The 18,940-nt window shown below is 37.7% G+C and overlaps 1 protein-coding gene across 1 annotated transcript in view; it reads left to right on the top strand.

Annotated features, from left to right (window-relative positions):
* LOC137278816 (adhesion G-protein coupled receptor V1-like) overlaps positions 1 to 18,940 on the top strand; it is a 134,916-nt gene that overhangs the window by 60,192 nt on the left and 55,784 nt on the right. The window contains exons 30-45 of the mRNA XM_067811326.1: positions 744 to 752; positions 2,489 to 2,761; positions 3,818 to 4,021; positions 5,157 to 5,280; positions 5,737 to 6,021; positions 7,226 to 7,398; positions 7,895 to 8,156; positions 8,647 to 8,769; positions 11,189 to 11,307; positions 11,723 to 11,901; positions 12,741 to 12,912; positions 13,682 to 13,837; positions 14,278 to 14,644; positions 16,379 to 16,501; positions 16,914 to 17,099; positions 18,702 to 18,841. Of these exons, the coding sequence (XP_067667427.1) occupies positions 744 to 752; positions 2,489 to 2,761; positions 3,818 to 4,021; positions 5,157 to 5,280; positions 5,737 to 6,021; positions 7,226 to 7,398; positions 7,895 to 8,156; positions 8,647 to 8,769; positions 11,189 to 11,307; positions 11,723 to 11,901; positions 12,741 to 12,912; positions 13,682 to 13,837; positions 14,278 to 14,644; positions 16,379 to 16,501; positions 16,914 to 17,099; positions 18,702 to 18,841 (2,895 nt within the window). The remainder of the gene's footprint in view (positions 1 to 743; positions 753 to 2,488; positions 2,762 to 3,817; positions 4,022 to 5,156; positions 5,281 to 5,736; positions 6,022 to 7,225; positions 7,399 to 7,894; positions 8,157 to 8,646; positions 8,770 to 11,188; positions 11,308 to 11,722; positions 11,902 to 12,740; positions 12,913 to 13,681; positions 13,838 to 14,277; positions 14,645 to 16,378; positions 16,502 to 16,913; positions 17,100 to 18,701; positions 18,842 to 18,940) is intronic.

Raw genomic sequence — 18,940 nt, 5'->3', positions numbered from 1 at the left:
GTGTAACGTCAATGAACGGTATGTTTGAGTATGGGACATATAGCGTCTTTTGTCAGACGACTGACTCTCTGCAATTGATACTCCCAGTCTGGTAGATCATTCTATTGAACACATTTCCTATGAGATGAAAGGAGAAGTGTTGCAATTTATACCACTCCTATGTTGAGATATAATCCAAATGGGGTTATTGCTGGCACAAGCCAGGATACATTGATGTGTTTGTGGCCTGGGAAGGCCTTTCATACCAAATGCATCAAGTCTTCTTGTTGTATACACGTACGAGACTGGAAAAAGAATTACGCATATCTTATGAGGATAAGGCATTTAAAATGTTCTGAATCCGTTGGAACTTTGATTTCCTGATCCTATGCAGATCCATGTGCTCTGTATTGAAAAAAACATTGATCCAGATTTACAGGAAAACGCCTTTCATATTGTAGCTCTCTGCTCTAGATTTATAAGTTCACAGGACTCAATTTTGAGTTTTTGCCAATAAATGAATGTGTGAAAATTAAAATATTCATTGATAAAGCAACAATAAAGCTTTTATTTGCCCTTTCTCTACTCAAAGAGGACAATATTGACTGAATTTTAACCCAGTCAGTTTGATGAGATTTTGGTAACCATATCATTATGTATTTTGTGAAAGTTGTCAAATACAGCATTGATTTATTTTTTTATTTTGATTATTCGTCACTGTATAGTTGAGATTAAATCATTTATGCTGGATTTGTTTACACCAGGGTTCACTGGTAAGTAACTTTAAGATTGAAGAATTTGCTTCTTATCATATTCAACCTGATAAACACATCTAGCCACACATGCAAACACACAACACAACACAACACACAAAGGGTAAACAATAGAGTTGTTTCTTATCTGATTGTGTTTAACTGACATATATGCACATACAGCCACACCCAACACACAAAGAAAAAACAAAACAGAAACAAACTCTCTAATATTAATGTGTAGAATATGGTATCAATGGTGATGGAAAACGATGGTTTCAGTGTTATATCAAATTACTTTCTTCACATTTATTTATGCTGGTGATGGAATGCATGGTTTAACTGGGTGTAGATTCGGGTGTAGTTTGGACATATTGTTTATTAATTATTCTTGGTGAAGGTAAATTTTCTGAATGAAAGAATTAGATAACTCTGTGGAATGACAAATGATATCAACATCTGTGGTTATGAAAAACGTTCACTGAGCTCACTCTGATTTTAAAAATGTTTGAAAATATGTTGTATTTATCAGACTTCATCATCTGTAAATTGATATTATAAGCTAATACATTTTATGAACAAAATCCAGAGTTTGAATCACTTTTACCTTCGTTATCTTCCTTGATCTGTGTGGCTATGGGTAGCCTAGTGGTTAAAGTGTCTGAAGCCCCAGGTTCAATTCCCCCCATGGGCACAGTGTATGAAGCCCATTTCTGGGGTCCCAAACAGTCAATTGCCCCTGCTACAAAATGCCCCCACATTTAGTCAAAATGCCCCAGCTTTTTTGGTCAAATTGCCCTTGAAGGTAGTCAAAATGTTCCAGTTTATTTAAAATGATTATATATATATACCAGTCATTATATATATTTTGTCAGTTTTGATATTATGTTCTTCATATAAAAGTTAATGAAGAAGTAGTATTTATGAGCCGGAGGAATATGCCTGTATTGACAACCTGTAATAACAATCATCATGCATGTTATTAATGCTTTTGTAAAGAAGTACATTAATTAAATATCTATCAAATGTTTGCATAATATTCTTAGTGTAATATTTTGTTCAGGTTGGAATATTCCAGATGTATAGACTAGCAACTTTCTGTTCAGGTTGGAATATTCCAGATGTACAGACTAGTAACTGTCTGTTCAGGTTGGAATATTCCAGATGTACAGACTAGCAACTGTCTGTTCAGGTTGGAATTTTCCAGATGTATAGACTAGCAACTGTCTGTTCAGGTTGGAATTTTCCAGATGTATAGACTAGCAACTTTCTGCCTCATTATTTTCATGACTTACTGTGAAAACATAATTGTTTTTTTAATGTTTGTTTCTTAAGGCCAGGCCAGTTGAATTTCTTGTTTTTACAGATCATATGTCTTCAATAACAATAGTAAAAGTTAATTTTTCCCTACCCCAAATTACCCTGTTAATGTGATATGTGTGAAATACTTTTGAAATCAGTGTGAAACCTAAACTCAGTCAACTTATTGTTAGTTCATATAAACTACCTAAAGGGTTAAGATGGAAAGTAGTTTGGGTTTTGCTTTGACTTGGGATTTCTTCAAATCCCAACTGCCCATAGGTTTTCTGATGAAAAAAATCTGTGAAACAAGAAATAAAAATTATCTGGCCTAAATAGTGAAAAAAAATAGTAATAGTAGACAATATAAGTATAAAGGCTTGTAAAACTTGAAATGCTGTTTTAATTTACATCAACTAACCAGTAGTGATTACATGTAGTTCTAACTGTCGTTACAGGGTGCAGCCTCTCGCTTTATCCTCAGGGATCAAGAGAGATATGGATTTCTAAACATCACCCTTCTGGACAACACAATTCCAGAGCCGTCCAAATCATTCACTGTGGAGCTGGTGAATCCAGGGGGTGGTGCCAGCGTGGGCCCGGGATCAACAGCTACCGTCATTATAGGAGCATCTGACGGTGCATTTGGCATCTACCAGTTTGCCAATGATTCTCTTGCTGTGCAAGCCCAAGAGACTGGGGATATTGGATTCAACAGTATCAGTCTTAATGTGAGTTTGTCTTGTATGTGGACAGTGTCTCTGTGTGTGGGGTCTGGTGAGAGGAGTAGAGCCATGTTTGTAGAGACAAAGGGAAACAGTAGCTTCTGGGATGTAGCAAGGTTGGCTGGGGTAATGTTGCGATAGGGTAAGGTGGGTTGAGGTAATGAAGACATGGGGGCTAAGATGGGTTAGGGTGGTGTTGGGATAGGGTAAAGCGGGTTGAAGTTGTGAAGAGATGGGGGACTAAGATGGGTAAGGGTGGTGTTGGGATAGGGTAAAGTGGGTTGAAGTTGTGAAGAGATGGGGACTAAGATGGGTTAGGGTGATGTTGGGATAGGGTAAATCAGGTTGAAGATGTGAAGAGATGGGGACTAAGATGGGTTAGGGTGGTGGTGGGATAGGGTAAAGTGGGTTGAAGTTGTGAAGAAATGGGGACTAAGATGGGTTAGGGTGATGTTGGGATAGGGTAAATCGGGTTGAAGTTGTGAAGAGATGGGGGACAAGATGGGTTAGGGTGGTGGTGGGATAGGGTAAGGTTGGCTGACGATGTGATGACTTGAATTACTGGAATATTTATATATGTTTGTAACTTTTTAGTGGATGAAAGTGATGAAATACAGAGCAAGAAGGGCATCACTAAGACATTTTTAAAAATTCAATTTGGTTCCATAAGATCTATGTGTGACATGCCTTTAGGCAGATTTGTTCATGACATAATTAAGCACCTCTACACAGTAAACTGACAATAACACCCTATACCATCTGGACCTCATTTAAACACAAGGGCACAAAATATTTCAAAATAAGGTTTTGATTACTACTTTTATAAACATTGAGCAAATATTTAAGACACAATTGTTTATTCCATGGATATATTCAAATTTTTCTACATATTGACAAGAAGAAATACTACAGCTGAAAAGTCATTTTATGGGATTATCATTCAGAGTTTGTCGGTAAAAGTTGAATCCTTTTAAGATGATGGGGAGGAGAGGTGATGATTTCAAGAATAGAATGATTATTGTCATTTTGCCTAATCATTTTTTTCTGTTCTCTCTCAAATAGATTGTTCGTCTTGGCGGATCCTATGGCACAGCTCAGGTCAGATGGCAAGCAATAAATGACAATCAAAATGACCTCATGGCAAATAATGGAGTCGTCAACTTTGCACAAAGTCAGACATCTGCTGCAGCAGAGATACAGATCCGTGGTGACTTGGTTCCAGAACTTGATGAGAACATTAATATAGTTCTCATTGCAACATCCGAAGTAAGATTGATATGCAGTTCAAAGCAGATAATTTAGTAATTTAGTAATTTTCTTTTCCGGTAGAATAGGTTTATATAACAAAAATAAAACTATGTCAGCTCTGAGGTAAATTCTTGTTCTTCCCTCAAAAACAAATGCAGCTCAAGATTATATGAAGATAAGGATATGATGAATTCTTACACACTTTATTGTTGATACTTTGGGTAAACTTATGTCATTGACAGATTCCAAAGAAAATAAAAACAACAATGTCTTTATTGTTTTAACTGAATGCCTATGTGTTCACAATCCAATGCTACATACATATACATACAGAATCAGGCCCATTCTCATACAGTAATGCATGTAACTGAATTAAGGTGTAATTCAAACTTATTAAACAATTAGCACCAGACAGGAACAACTTGTCGATCTCCGTTGACTAGAGATTCCCTTCAAGGGAAGGGAGGTAACTCTGCATAATCTGCCTGACTACAGTTTGTTTCAATGTAGCAACACATTTTACATGGGGATTAGAATTTGTTCATTAAACTGACTCTGTGCTGGATGCTGAGTATAAAGGTGTAGCTGATCCACCAAGCGTATATACACCTATGTTAGAGACAGCTGAATAGTCAGGTCTTTATGGGTGTAATGCTGAGATTTTCACCACATATCTCTTTTCTTTCATTACAAAAATTACGTTTATTTTCAAAGTTTTGAGTTGATGGAAAAAAAAAAAAAGAAACTAACTGGAATAAAGAGTGGACAGTTTTGTTATAGAATATATTCAAAGCAGAACGAAGGTACAGTTTTAAGTTTATAAAGGAAAATAATGTGAAACATACATCAATGAAATGATGGCAAGGAAGAACTGAGATGTTGCATCACTAACCTATGACAATCAGTACACGTGTATTCTACATATATGTTATATTTTGGATTACACTTTCTCAGTAAAGTACAGATTCTAGTAGTATTTGTTAATGAGAAAGTGTAATCCTGAGCTGATGAGACTCTGAGGATGTGGGTTTGAAATCCTGGATGGGACACCCCCAAAAGTACTCAAATCTGGATGTGTAATTCCAGTTATAACATATGTTACTTTTGACTACTTTCTAAATGGTATTGTGTATTCATTTATTGTACATTACAGGGTGACCTTGGGGAGATGTCACGGAGGACCTCGGTCGTGACAATTCTGGCTAATGATGGACCTTATGGTGTGTTCACCATTGCAGACACACAGAGGCCCACCATTGTGCAGGAGGGGAATACAGGTAGTGTTTGTTTGTTTGTCTTATGCTGCTCTCAGTAATATTCCAGCTATATAATAATAATGATAATAAGAGTACTTATATGGCACTTCATCCACGTCACTAAGAGACATGCTCTAAGCGCATAACATACTGAATTTTACACAGATTTAAGTATAGTCGGTGAGCATGGGTTAGTGCTGTTATGAAAGGGGTTTTTTTTATATCACAGCATTTGAGCTTAATATGGAAGAGAAGTTGGAAATTAAGAGATTTGATAATACTGAGTTTGTAAATGACATGGTGCTCTTAAATATAGAACATGAATATGCCCTCAAAGTACATGGTCAATGATATCATGCTCATAAACATGGAAACGTGAATATGAAAATACACAATCACTCAGAAGTAACTTGGGATGGTATATTCTTTATGTATATTACGTATACAGAATATTTTATCAAGAACTTCTCTTTTCAGATGTCTCTATTACAATTCGAAGACAAAATGGGCTATTTGGTACAGTAGACGTGAGTTACGCATCGCTACTGCCCAACGAGAGCTACAACTATCTGCCTGGTCAGGTAAACAGGGCTGAAAATAATGACTTCATATCTGCTTCGGGGACAGTGAGGTTCCTGCCCAACCAGGAGTATGCCACTTTCAGTGTGACCATCCTAGATGATGATACGCCAGAGTTGGATGAGAGCATCTTTGTGGAACTCAAACAGGCAGTTCTTATACAAGGAGCACAGCAGAGACCAGGTATGCAGTGAATGACAGGTTTAGCGTTGAGTTCCCTTCCACAAGTGAGTTGGGGATGAATGAGTCCATGACCTCCCAGAGTTGGATGAAAGCATCTTTGTAAGCTAAAATAGGGAATTCTTGTAGAAGGAGCACAGGAAAATCAAGGTATGGAGTGAGTGATGGGGGCTGCTGTATGGATGAGGGAGGAATTAGTGCATGTATGACATGAATGAGATTGGTGTGTGTGTGTGTAGGTCAAACATAATAAGAAACAACTTGTCAAGTTTACCCTTTATGTGTGTGGGGGGGTGAGGATGGGGTGGGATGTGTCTGATGGGTGAGTGCTGGAATTGAGTAGGGGCATAAGAAAAGTATAACAGATTGAAGTTGTGAGTAAATGAGATTGGTAAAGGGGGTGATCTGATTGATGAGAAGGTGTTTGAAGACGGGCCAGATGGAGGGAATGAGTGAATATGACAATGAATGAGGATGAATGGGTGAGCTAGAAAGAGTGAAGTTAAGAATGAATGAGGGAGGTATAAATACACTGTGAGTGAGAAGAGATACTTAGGTAGGTAGGGTTGAGAATTAGTAACGATGAATCAACAAATATGTAAATGATGAACTGCTTGTGCAACATTGTGCTATAACAAAACATAGAAATCATCTATTTCACCGGTGAAGATTATATTACAGACGTAATATTGAAGAGTACACATCTGAACTGCCTCTGCATATTTTCACTGCTGGAGTGTCACTTGTGTGTTTGTGACTTGAGGTTTCCTCCGTAAACTGTCATGGTTGGACTATTTCAGTTGCACGTGGGCCAGTGATAGTTATCATAAAAACCAACATTCTCATCCAACGTCATGAATATCCACTGCATATTTGTCTGTGTTACTTTCATAGAATTCCTTTGACAAACAAACCCTTGCAGACAATATAAGTTGTTCACATTGGCTCATAAACAAACATATAGTGGTACATCATCATCTTAATTTTGAACTGTTTGAAGCACAGGTATTGGTTCATAATAAGGAGTTGCAGAGTTAGGCAACAGCCCAAACACTGCTAATACAAAGTACCAAACAAATTCCCACAGTTAGTCATTTCAAGCAGGTAACATAGAAAATGTAGCTCTCATGTGAGCAGGGTACATTTATGTGTGAAGTACAATCATCTTTGTTATCCTTATCAGTCACTGTGCCAGATGCTGTTTCAGTGCAAGACTCTCCTCGTCTTGGACAGAGCTCCCAGAGCTATGCTCAGATCATCATCAGTAGGAATGATGATGCGAGTGGGAGGGTGGTGCTGTCCACGTCTTCACTGGAAGTCACTGAGGAGTCTGGTCCATTGGAGCTGTATGTCAACAGAGTTGGTGGGTCATTTGGGGAGGTGAGTACAAAACAATCCCTCGGACACTGCTTATCACCTTCTTGGGATTAAGATTAGAACCCATGACCGAGTATCATTCCATTTTTTATTTCTTTCCAACTAGCTACATACTTATCTCTAGGGATTTATACGACAGGAGAGGCCCATTTAGCTTTATACTTGTCTCCCTTTTGGAGATTATGGGCAGACTGGTATCCTTTGAACTACATGGCTGATTTCCTGTGTAGGATATAGGTTAGGATGAGTCTCCTTAACACCTTGCTTGTTAATGTGTAGGGTGTTACAGACAGTGCTTTCGTTTGTGTATATGTGAGCTGCTTCTGTGATGGAGCCTAAATGGATGCCAGATATTGATTACCTAGTGCAATATCTCATGTATTTTATTCAAAACATCTGTATGATTGAATAACTGCCATAATCTAAAAGTAAAGAGAATGTTTTCTCATTAATTTTTCCAGAAAATGTCCTAGAATATGATGTGGACTTTTTTTCACAGATCACAGTACGGTTCCGCACAGTCGACCTAGAAGCTGCCAATCTCCAGGATTACATTGTCACTGGTGCAGGGCAGGTGATACTCAGTAACGGAGAAGCACAGAAGAGACTCCCAATCCGTATAGAGAATGATTTCATACCGGAGACACGCGAGAGGTTCAGGATTGAGCTACTGGATTCAATCACTGGGGGTGCCTCTTTAGGTTCTCTCCGCCAAGCCATTATCACAATTTTGCCGTCTGATGATCCAAATGGAGCTTTTGGTAAGATTCCCATATCAGAAATGTTTCTCAATTTCTAACTGAATTAAATGTGTGTAGTGTTGTCTTTTATCAGTATTTAGAAGATGTTATGACGTGATACTGTCAACCTTATCGTATCAGCTGTCACTTCACCTGACGGATGGCTCTGTAATGATCCCAAAACGTTGTGTGGGAAAGAATAATGAACCTTAAATCCATATCTTGGATAACTGAGTGTAGTTTGGTGATTAATATTTAACATAACAGATATAGTTAGAGTACTGATTGTATTAGCATTATGGCATTAAACTTCATTCTCCAGTGCTAATTTAGGAAACAACTGTTCGAGTTCCTTCTGGTCTGTTTTAGTATTTGTACGACAGTCTTGAAGAAAAGAACAGAAAGTGCTTCAGGATTTCCTACCAGAGTTTAAAGGTGTTCCTCCCTCACTAGCCTGTTTTGGCATTTGAATGACGTTCTGGAAGTAAGGAGCTGAATGAATCTGTTTCAGGGTTTGCAACTACGGGGATGGAGACGCAGGAGCTAAATGTCCAGAATCCTGTGAGCATCACAGTTTCCAGGACTGGGGGAGTACAGGGTGTCATCACTGTCAACTGGGAAGCCAGACTTAATGGTAACCGTCATTTTAACAATGTGCTGAATCATCATCAAATATTTATTTCCTGTACTGTGAAGCCATGGGTCTCCGAGTACTAAGACACTGCATCGGTGCTGGAATGAAATATAACAACAAAGAAAACATGTACAGCACATGTAGTCTTAATATCACAAATTGGGTTCCTTTTTTTAATGCATAAAACAAATATTAAGCAGTATTCAAGGAAATGTCTACATTTTTGGATGATAACAGCAAATTATATTTGAGAATATTGGAAAAAACGTAGAATTATAACAACAGATATTTACATCTAATTCAATGTAGGCTGGACAAATAAGTAAGAAGTAATATTCATTTCCACTTACATTTAAGGTATTCATTTTGCACTATCTTTGTTCCCAGGGAATGTTATCATAACAACTTCTTTCGATTTTGAAACTACAAAATACAGTTCTAAAGCATTGTTGTTTTAATCTGCCTTTCAAGAGTAAAAGATTTCTTTCTAATGCATCTTTTTAGCCAATTTTAGTAACTGTGAAAGCAAACCTTAAAGGGGCACTGATGTGGAGCAATTTCCGTGGACTGGTGTAAACTTTTGTTATTGTTTTTCTCCCGTGAGTACCCGGATAATATCCCAGAATTCGTGACTGGTTCATGACCACTGTTGCACAGTCCGTGTGCGCAACTGAGAGTTTAATTATAGACAGATCAACTAAGGTCAAGTCATTTTATTTCATTACAAAGGTATTATGAAAACAAATGAAACACTTTGAAGGTTAATCATCTGCCAGTGGTAGAAATGGTAATAAACTATTAGGACGTTAAAATAACGATGCCAATTTACGTCTCTAAATTTTGTCTAATAACCCTAATTATTTTATTTTCATATTTGTATGATTTTGAAATTTAATGAAAGAACACACTGTCTGCTTATACAGACTTATATATAAACTTCTAACATGACAGCAACATTTATACATTGTATAGATTGCCAATGTGGATCCTATTTTACACACATAGTGTGTGTTTTCTGTCAAATAGATTCTGCTGAATGCTACAACAAATAAATTTAAACAAAATGCAAATAATGAATGTAAAACAGACTAATTTTATAGAACAATGTCAGGCTACTACCTTGATCAGGACTGTATCCATCAATATCCACATAAAAGAATGATATTCCATTCATCTGAAGCTGGTAAATAATCCCGCTCTGTGTCGTGTGTCTTTCAACAGTCTAATTTGCGAAAAAGTAACACATTGGTGAAAACCTGATAAACCTCTCATTGGTCACCCAAGATAGCACACCTGGCAACTAATTGTATGATGTCCGCCATTCTAAGTAATTCAGTGAACCAATAATGAGCAATCAATCAACGCAATGGTGGTTAATTCTTTGAAGGGAGGATGTTGTTTTTACACTTGCACTTTACGACAGGTTGTAGTCTGTATAGATTTGTACATCTACACACACTGCCTTTTGACAAATCCGCTGTGGAAGATAAAAGTAATTAATCAATCAGTGTGTTATCGGTTAATCCTTTGATCAATGTTTGTTTTTGTAACTCAGCTGATTAACCCTCTTACATCACTTACATGCACATATTACATAACATACAATACATTTGCCACAACAGACCTTAATTTATAATGTTGAGTATTTACTCTAGACAGGAGAAATGCCAAATGGGAACCTTTGATCAGTAACTAAAGTGGTGTTACTACTAATTATACCTGTTATAAATTCATTAACTGACCATCCAGAGAATGATGACAAATAACACGTGTTGGTTTACACCATCAAACGCGAGTTTGGAGTAAGGAAGATGTAATCTCTGTGTCGCATGCAGCCTGAAAACACTTATGGGCCGAAACTGTTTTGAGGATACCAACGGAACTTCGTTACATAAGGAATACATACAGGCATTTGCTGTGTACTTGGGTAAATAGGTGTAATAAGTTTGGGGGTTTATTTACGTAAGATAATTTTCAGATTTCTCTACCAAAGGCCAAGTCATCGTTTTTAATTTACGAATTCATATAAATTAACTGTGTGTTTTTATTATCATAAATAGTAAACTGGGGTAGCTACCACAGCTACCAAAATGTACGTATGATATTTACTGTCACTGCTGAACCAACAAAAAAAAACCCATCAAAACTATCTAAATATAAAGCTTTTCAATCTTTCGGACTGAAACAAATGGCTTGCTACGTGCATGTAGTCATCATATTTTCACATAACATGATTAAATATCGAGGTTAAAAACACAGAAATAGGATCAAATTGGATCAGTCACTATACTATCCAAGCATCCGAAAATAAACTACACTGCTGGGATATTTTGTTACGATCAGACAAGGAATACCATGGATATTTTTAAATAACGTCATGTGATGAGCATCCGGCCTCCTCACTCACTGTGTGTTCCAGGTGAACTAGCCACCGCTGACATAACACCTTCATCAGGACAATTGTACTTTGTCTCCAATGAAGGCAGCAAGCAGATCAACATCTTCATCTTACCTGATGATATTCCAGAAGGCGAGGAGGTGAGGACAGGGTTTTGCAGCATGTTCAGTGATATAGCCATGATGAATGATGCAGCATGTTGGATGATATAGCCATGATACAGCTATATCTTGTGTGTACAAGAGTTATCTCCCTTTTCATATCTCTTGCATATAGAATATGTTAAATTTGTAGCATTACTTTCTCCTATGACTAAGATGAGCTAATCTGCTTACATACATTTTTAGACAGTACACCTTTGTATCTTTGTACACCTATAAGCAATACCTTATGTGATACTGTAACTGGTTATGACAGATTGTTGACATTCCACAGCTGAAACTTATACCTTAGGAATCTTTGGATTATGTCTAAAGAAACATCACTTTTGTGAAATCTGCATTTTTATTTTTAATCTTTAATCAAATCAGATCTATATTCTTCTTTCTTTTCCAGAAAATCAACATAACCTTAACCTCTGCTAACAATGGTGGACGGATTACGGACCAGAATTCATTTATTCTTACCATTGCTCCAAATGACAACCCCCATGGTGTTGTCCAGTTTTTACGACAAAGTTACGAGCTGAATGAAATAATAGGGAGTGAACCCCAGTTTCTAGCCCTTGAAAGATCGTAAGTTGAAAGAATCATTTAAAACTGTGATTTGATAGATCTAAATTTTTTGTCATATGTTCCGTTCTTGTATTTTCAAAGATGACTACCTATGTTATATGTTCATCAAAGATCAACATTCTGCACTGGTACCATATCATAAGTAAGGTTGATATATTTAATGCAGCCTTTCAATCTAAAACATCTCATGCTTAGTGCTCCACTGTCCACTTTATAAGAGCAGTCATCTCATTTCAGTAATATAAGAAACATGTATATATGTATATGAACTATTAAGATTTAGTTTTGATAGTTACTTTCATATAAGTAACTTTTCATTCATACCAGCACCTTGAGCAAGCAATAGTTGCATGGATATGTGCGCTATATAAATATCCAATAATAAATAATAATAATAATAAATAATATAACCTCATTAATTAAATGTCCTTATGACAGTCAAAAATAAATATATCTTTTAGTCCTCTTAAGTAATAATTGTCATATGTTAATATGAAAACATACTGTTAGTTTCAGTGAGAACTGAAAACATTTGCTTCAAGGTGATTTCCTCAACATAATCTAAAACTCAAAGGTTGACATGACTATATGATCACACAAGATCAATACGATCAAAATCTTGAAGCACAGCCTTAGATGTACAATGACAGAAAAAGACAATCAAACAATCTGTCTAGAGATTATTAACACTCACTATAATGTATGTCAGTGCCCAGACAAATTCAAAGTATTCATTTTTATGTCTTCAGTTTAAAAATTTGACAAAAATCAGAGCTGCTTTTCTTTTGCTGTTCAGTATACTTATCTATGTGGTCATGTAATTGTATTTTCGGTTGTAGTGGTGGCACGTATGGCCGTCTCCGAGTGTACTACACAACATTGCAGACGACACTGTCAGATCTGGCGCTTGATCTTACAAAGCCATTTGTTACTTACTTTTACGAACCCCAATCTGGACAAAGATTTGACCGGATACCCGTTGATGTCTCACAAGAATCAAACCCCTTCATGGTGAGACTGCAGTGTTTCAGAATTTATGAGCAATGCAGTAATGAGAATAGTATTGAGTAATGAGTTAGTTTTCTATTGAATATTTTGTTTCCTAGTCTGTATTCAACTACCGACAGAAAATTGCTGTTTGAGAGAAAGAAAGGCAACATAGTCACTGAATCTCACCACGCTCTCATTTCACAAGTTGGGATCGTAGATGTTTAACCATTAGTATGACGACCATCACAATGTAAGAATAAACAATGGGAGTTACTCATACATAATTACTTATGTATATGGGGATTGTTCTTTCTTAGTAAACTGGTTATGCTGATATGCTTTGCGATGAATTCTGGGAGATTTAGCATCCATACGTGGGTTTTGAATTACTTGGAGGAACAATGTACTGTGATATTCTGACGTGTTATCTTAAGATATGAAGAACTGGTTCGCATGGAGCTGACGTAGCTTTATGGATGGAAGTAGTGATCATTTTATTTGGGCTTTGAGAGTATGTTATGCAGAATTTCTGCAGTTAGATATCCATTTTGAGGCATTGCCATGACACTAAAATTTTATGAATTTTCTGATCAGTACTTATCAGCTCTGTGTTAAACAGTAGTTGAAGTGGGTATTAATAATTAGACTGTGTTCATGAACTGGTAGGTCTTTACATCAACTGTCCTTTGTCTGTTTATACTCCCAATCTGTACATTAAATGTCTGTTGTTCATGAGCGCAGTTGTTTATAAAGCACTAATCAGTATATATGTTATCTGTTTGTAACATAGGCATGTAGTGCCTTTTGTCTCAACCGTGAAGACTGCCGAGCATATACATATCGCCGTGACAATGAATCCACTCAGTGTTTCTGGCACAATACAGACTTCACCGGAACCCTAACACCTGATGTCAATGCTCAGTATTATGTGAAGAATTCCACAATGGTCAGTATATATAATCATATGTCAGTTAGAGTGTGAAGGAGAAATCTGAAAACTGTTCAGGCCACCAAAGTGTGATTGAGATCTGTTGGCTTGATTCAGATACAAAGGCATGTCAGTGAAGTCAGCAAGCCTGTCCATCAAATCCAGTTAGTCACCTCTTTATGACAAGCGTGGGTGGCTAAATTCTAATGTGAATGATCAGAGGGATCCTGGCTGATGTTGAGTACATTCATGAGCTATGTTCATGAAAGTAGGGGTAGCCGAGTGGTTAAAGTGTTTGCTTATTATACTGAAGACCCAAGTTCTATTCCCAACATGGGTGCAATGTATGAAGCCCATTCCTTGTGTCCCCAACCATGATATTACAGAAATATTGCTAAAAGCACTGAAAAAAACATACTTAATTACATGTAATGCATTCACATAAAAATATGTTGTAGGTGGCCATGTTGGAGGGATCCCAAGCCCGACCAGCAGCAGATTATGTACCAATCACTGAGGCCTCTGTCATCGTGGATGACCAGGCTTCATCAGCTCAGCTTCCAGTGATAATCATTGATGACAACCTTCCGGAGCTTGCGGAGAGCTTTCAGGTGACACTGTTGCGAGTTATTGTAGATGACCCTGAAGCCAGGACTTCACAAGACCCGACTCTTGGGAATATGAAAACAACAGCTGTGATCATCCCTCCCAATGATGAGGCCAATGGGTTGTTCAGCATCTACAGCACTCAATCTAACACACAGAGTGAAGTCTTTGTGCAGGAGAGAGACAGGCAGGCTGTCAATCTCGTTGTGGAGAGAACAGGTTAGTCACAGTCCTGTGTTGATGAGAAAGATGAACAATTTTCAGGTCCCCCAAATTCATGTACAAAAAGACCTCTCAATAATGAGTAATTTCTCCACCAATCCTCAGGCATTCAGCAATCCGTCGTGGCATGCTCCTAATCAGCTGTCCAGTGATGATTTGGGGCAATCTATCCCACTCCTCTTGCACCGCCATGACCAATTCATGCAGTGGTGACGTTGATGTCAACGAACACGTCTCCTGATCATGTCCCAGACATGTTCTATAGGAAAAGGTCAGGACTCATGGCTGGCCAAGGCATATGGACAATATGGTGACGATGGAAGTAGTCACTCATGACACGAGCGCTGTGGGCACGGGCATTATCATCTTGAAAGATGAAACATCAACCTGCACATTGAGCAAAGGGCAGAACTATTGGTACCAGGATGTGGTACACACCAGTGAGCCTTCCTTGAACAATATGCATGTCCATTCTGCCAGTCATTGTGATTCACGCCACACCATAACAAACCCACGCCTGAATCTGTCATGCTGTCTGATGTTAACGTTAGCATGATGCTCATTTACATGCCTCCAACACCTATCAATGAAATCCAGAGTAAATCTTGACTCATCAGAAAACATTACATGTGCCCATCAATGATTACCCCAATTTCTACGCTGGATACACCATTGACGCCTGTTTGCCATGTGCTTGCGAGTCAATGGAGGCACAACATGTGGTTGCGCAAGCAAATGGGGTGTATGTAGCCAATTTCTAATCATTTTGGATGTAACTTTGAATTCCTGTAACTTGGTACAAGTTTATGGAAAGTTGATTGGCCATTTGTGCTCAATTTCGCAGGACCTGTGTACGAATGTATTGATCTTGTGCTTGTGTAATGGCTCTAGGATGACCTGAACGAGGTCGATCATCAACATTGTATGTTTATTGGTACCGGTTCCACAGACAGCTGATCAGACTGACACATTAAGCATGTGGGCTACTGCTTGCTGTGCAGAACCAATTTGAAGCATGCCAATAGCACATAGAGGACATCTCATTGCAAATTTAACGTAACACACTAAAGGAAAGATATGCAACACAGTAAATCTTATGCAAGAACCGATAGGAAAGCAAACTTGGACAGGATAAACCAGCATGCGACAGTTTTCATCAACCTTTCCTTGAGGTGTCAAATTTGACAAGGAACCCCTCCCACGTGTATGGCTCTATTGAGTGTTGCATGTGGAGCTCTGTGGTTCCGTTGTGGCAATAAGTTCTTCACTTGTGAACGTACTCTCAAAGCATGTCAAGTGTCCATGACTATTTATCATATCACAACCAGCATAGGTGTTAGCATTTCATTATCCCCTACTTTTTTTTAAGAGTATCTATACCTGAGTATCCAAGAAAAGATTATGATTTTGTCAATATCATGAAATTTTTAACTGGGTTATACAGTGTACAATTTCTTATAATTACTCAGATTTGAATAATTTTGTATTTGAGTGTGGTGACTAAAATAATCTCATTTACTCTCTCAGGCACAACATGTAAAAAATGTAGTGATTACTTGAAACAGATGATTAGCATTCCCAAGCTCCAAAATGTTGTAAGTCCCATCATCACTTCGATGACTCGAAACTGCCATTGCTTGTTGGCTTTATTATTTTCAACTTTCCATTTCATTTGAAGAAGGCATTTTGGGAGAGGTGACAGCTTGATCAACCATGTTTGTTTGATTACAGGAGGAACTATTGGTGAGGTGTCTGTGGACTGGTCTGTGGCACCAGGTCCTTCTGCTACGTATCAGATAGACTTCATAGCTGACGGCGCCACCCTTGTGTTTCCAGAAGGACAATCACGTTCTGGTGAGCTGCTGAACATCAACATTTCACAGCCTTCATTGACAAACTCTGCCTAACTTACACCCATCTATTTCATTATTTTCCAAACTTTACAGGTCATAAAGGGTAGAATGAATGTAAAAAGTAGTAACTTTGGCCAGTTATTCTGAAAACAATTAGAAACCTCTTGAAATGTGAGTTGAAATTTGAAAGATGAAAAGGTGTTTGACAATACATTATTTCAACAGATATTGATGATGATAAAATTAGTTACACTGGATTTCACTACCTTACAATAAACTATTACTTTTCTAGAATGCACAAAAAGTTGTTTACATATGGACCTGACAATGCTGTTTATCGTCCTCTGGTTGATGTATTTTTTTAACACTCCCACTTATGTAGACTAATTTTTCCTAAACGTGAATAATTTCAGTTGTGACTGTGACGATTTTGGATGACTTGACACCAGAGGACAAGGAGAACTTCACCATACAACTGAGTAACCCACGTGGAGGTGCTCAGGTTGGTCCAAGGTCGAATATAACCATCGTCATCTTAGAAAACGACAATGTAGCAGGAGTTATCAGTCTGGACGACACGGCCAAAATAGCCTCCGAAGGTATGCAGCAAGTGGGAGTGAAGTAACTTTCAAACTAAGCCTTACAGAGTCACAGCATTGTATGGGTCAATGTAAAGAATTAACTCCCTTGTCTTTACCAGAAACTAGGGACTGTAGCATCAAATCACTTTTCACCATTATGCATGTATAGGTGTAATAGCCATGCTTGTGGAAAAACTAAAGAGAAAATATATAAGATCTGAAGAAGGTTCAAGAAGTAGCACAGAAATGCTGTGTTATACAATAAAGAAGTTGCCATCAACAAACTCATCTTATATGTGAAATCTGGTTCACGTCAGCCTTTCCTCCTATATGAAGGTGACATACCATGTTATAACTGGAATACTAAGAGCGGTAGGTTCAAACCCATCTCACTATCTGTCTTCATCACTATCACTTGTTACATTTTGGCTTGGCATATCAGTGGCTGATAGTATGAGTGACATCAAGCACCCAATCACATGTTGTCAGCTCTTTTCACAAAAACCTGGGTATGGGAATGTATTCACTCAACAAATACAGTCAACTGAGTTAGTGAATACCACTTTGCATTATTCCAGCAGTATCATGGCAGGAAGAAATAGTCTTCACATCTTTTCCTGATATGAGCAATCAAACCTGGGTTGTTGGTCACTTCAGAAAACAAACTAGCATATGTGGGAAACTAGAACTGATTACCGCATACCAGGAAATTTTCAAGGTACTAAAATTTCAAGGTTTAAGACCCCCAGAACTTTCAAGGTGATTAAACTTTCGAGGTTTGGGGACCTAAAGTATATAAATATTTTAGACAAATTTAATTTCAAGGTTTGAAGAAAGTTGCCAGTAACATCACTTACTAGACCAATACTCACTGAGGAGTCAGTGATAACTGCCATCTGACTGTTACAACTTTGGGTATACCAGTCAATGGCAGCAATACTAGTAATGAAAACAAACATTAGATCTTTGTTGTGATAAATGACCCTCTGTTGGCAGAGTTCAAACATGATACCATTTTTTCTTAGATGATATTGTTTTCTTGACAACTAACTATCGCCAATGCAGGCTGTTTGGTTAGAGAGTGAAATCAAGTGTATTTACAGTTGGTTTGACTTATGTAAGACACTGATTGAATTAAGTGATTTTTTGGATAATGCATGATGTTATTCTGGACCCATAATTACAATGAAATAGTCTTGACACCTCGTTTCTGTTGGGTTTTTTTATTCAGGCTCTTGAGGGTTACTGAACATTTAAATTAGTTGTAAACAGGCATTACAGGGTTAATGTGTATGTCAGGAAGTCATTGGTTGCCAGCCGTTGAAATGCTTACCAATAGGAAATCCAATCCAAAGGTTAAAAGTTCGTAATAATTCATGGATATATAATTCTTTTCAGGTTGCATCATGAACCTCAAAAACCTCGGAAAATACATGTCTTGAAAATTTCCCAGCATACGATATGTCAATATCAATATTTTATGGTATTCCTGGTTTTCTGGTATTCCTGATTTTCTGGTATTCCCTACTGGGATACTACTGGAATGTTGCTAAAAGTGATGTTTAACAAACTTACTTACCCTTAAGGAATCATGTCTTTGTGTTCCTTGTCAATCATCAGGTGAAAGTTTCACATGTCGGGTATCAAGGACCTCGCCAGCATATGGCACAGTACAGGTCAGCTGGATGGTTGATGGTATGAATGGCCTGCTGCCACAGAACGGCTTCCGGCAGTACAGTGGAATACTGACATTTGCGCCTGTGAGTATATCGTCATGCTGGGTGTATCATTCAGAAAACAGAACCTCACAAAAGCAGCTATTAATACTTGTATATCAACACTTACTTTTGTTTCACACC

The sequence above is a fragment of the Haliotis asinina genome, chromosome 3 (assembly GCF_037392515.1).
Source record: "Haliotis asinina isolate JCU_RB_2024 chromosome 3, JCU_Hal_asi_v2, whole genome shotgun sequence".
In the NCBI taxonomy this organism is placed as follows: Eukaryota; Metazoa; Mollusca; class Gastropoda; order Lepetellida; family Haliotidae; genus Haliotis; species Haliotis asinina.
Note: the sequence above shows the minus strand (reverse complement) of the source record. Positions and strands in the feature narration are given on the sequence as shown.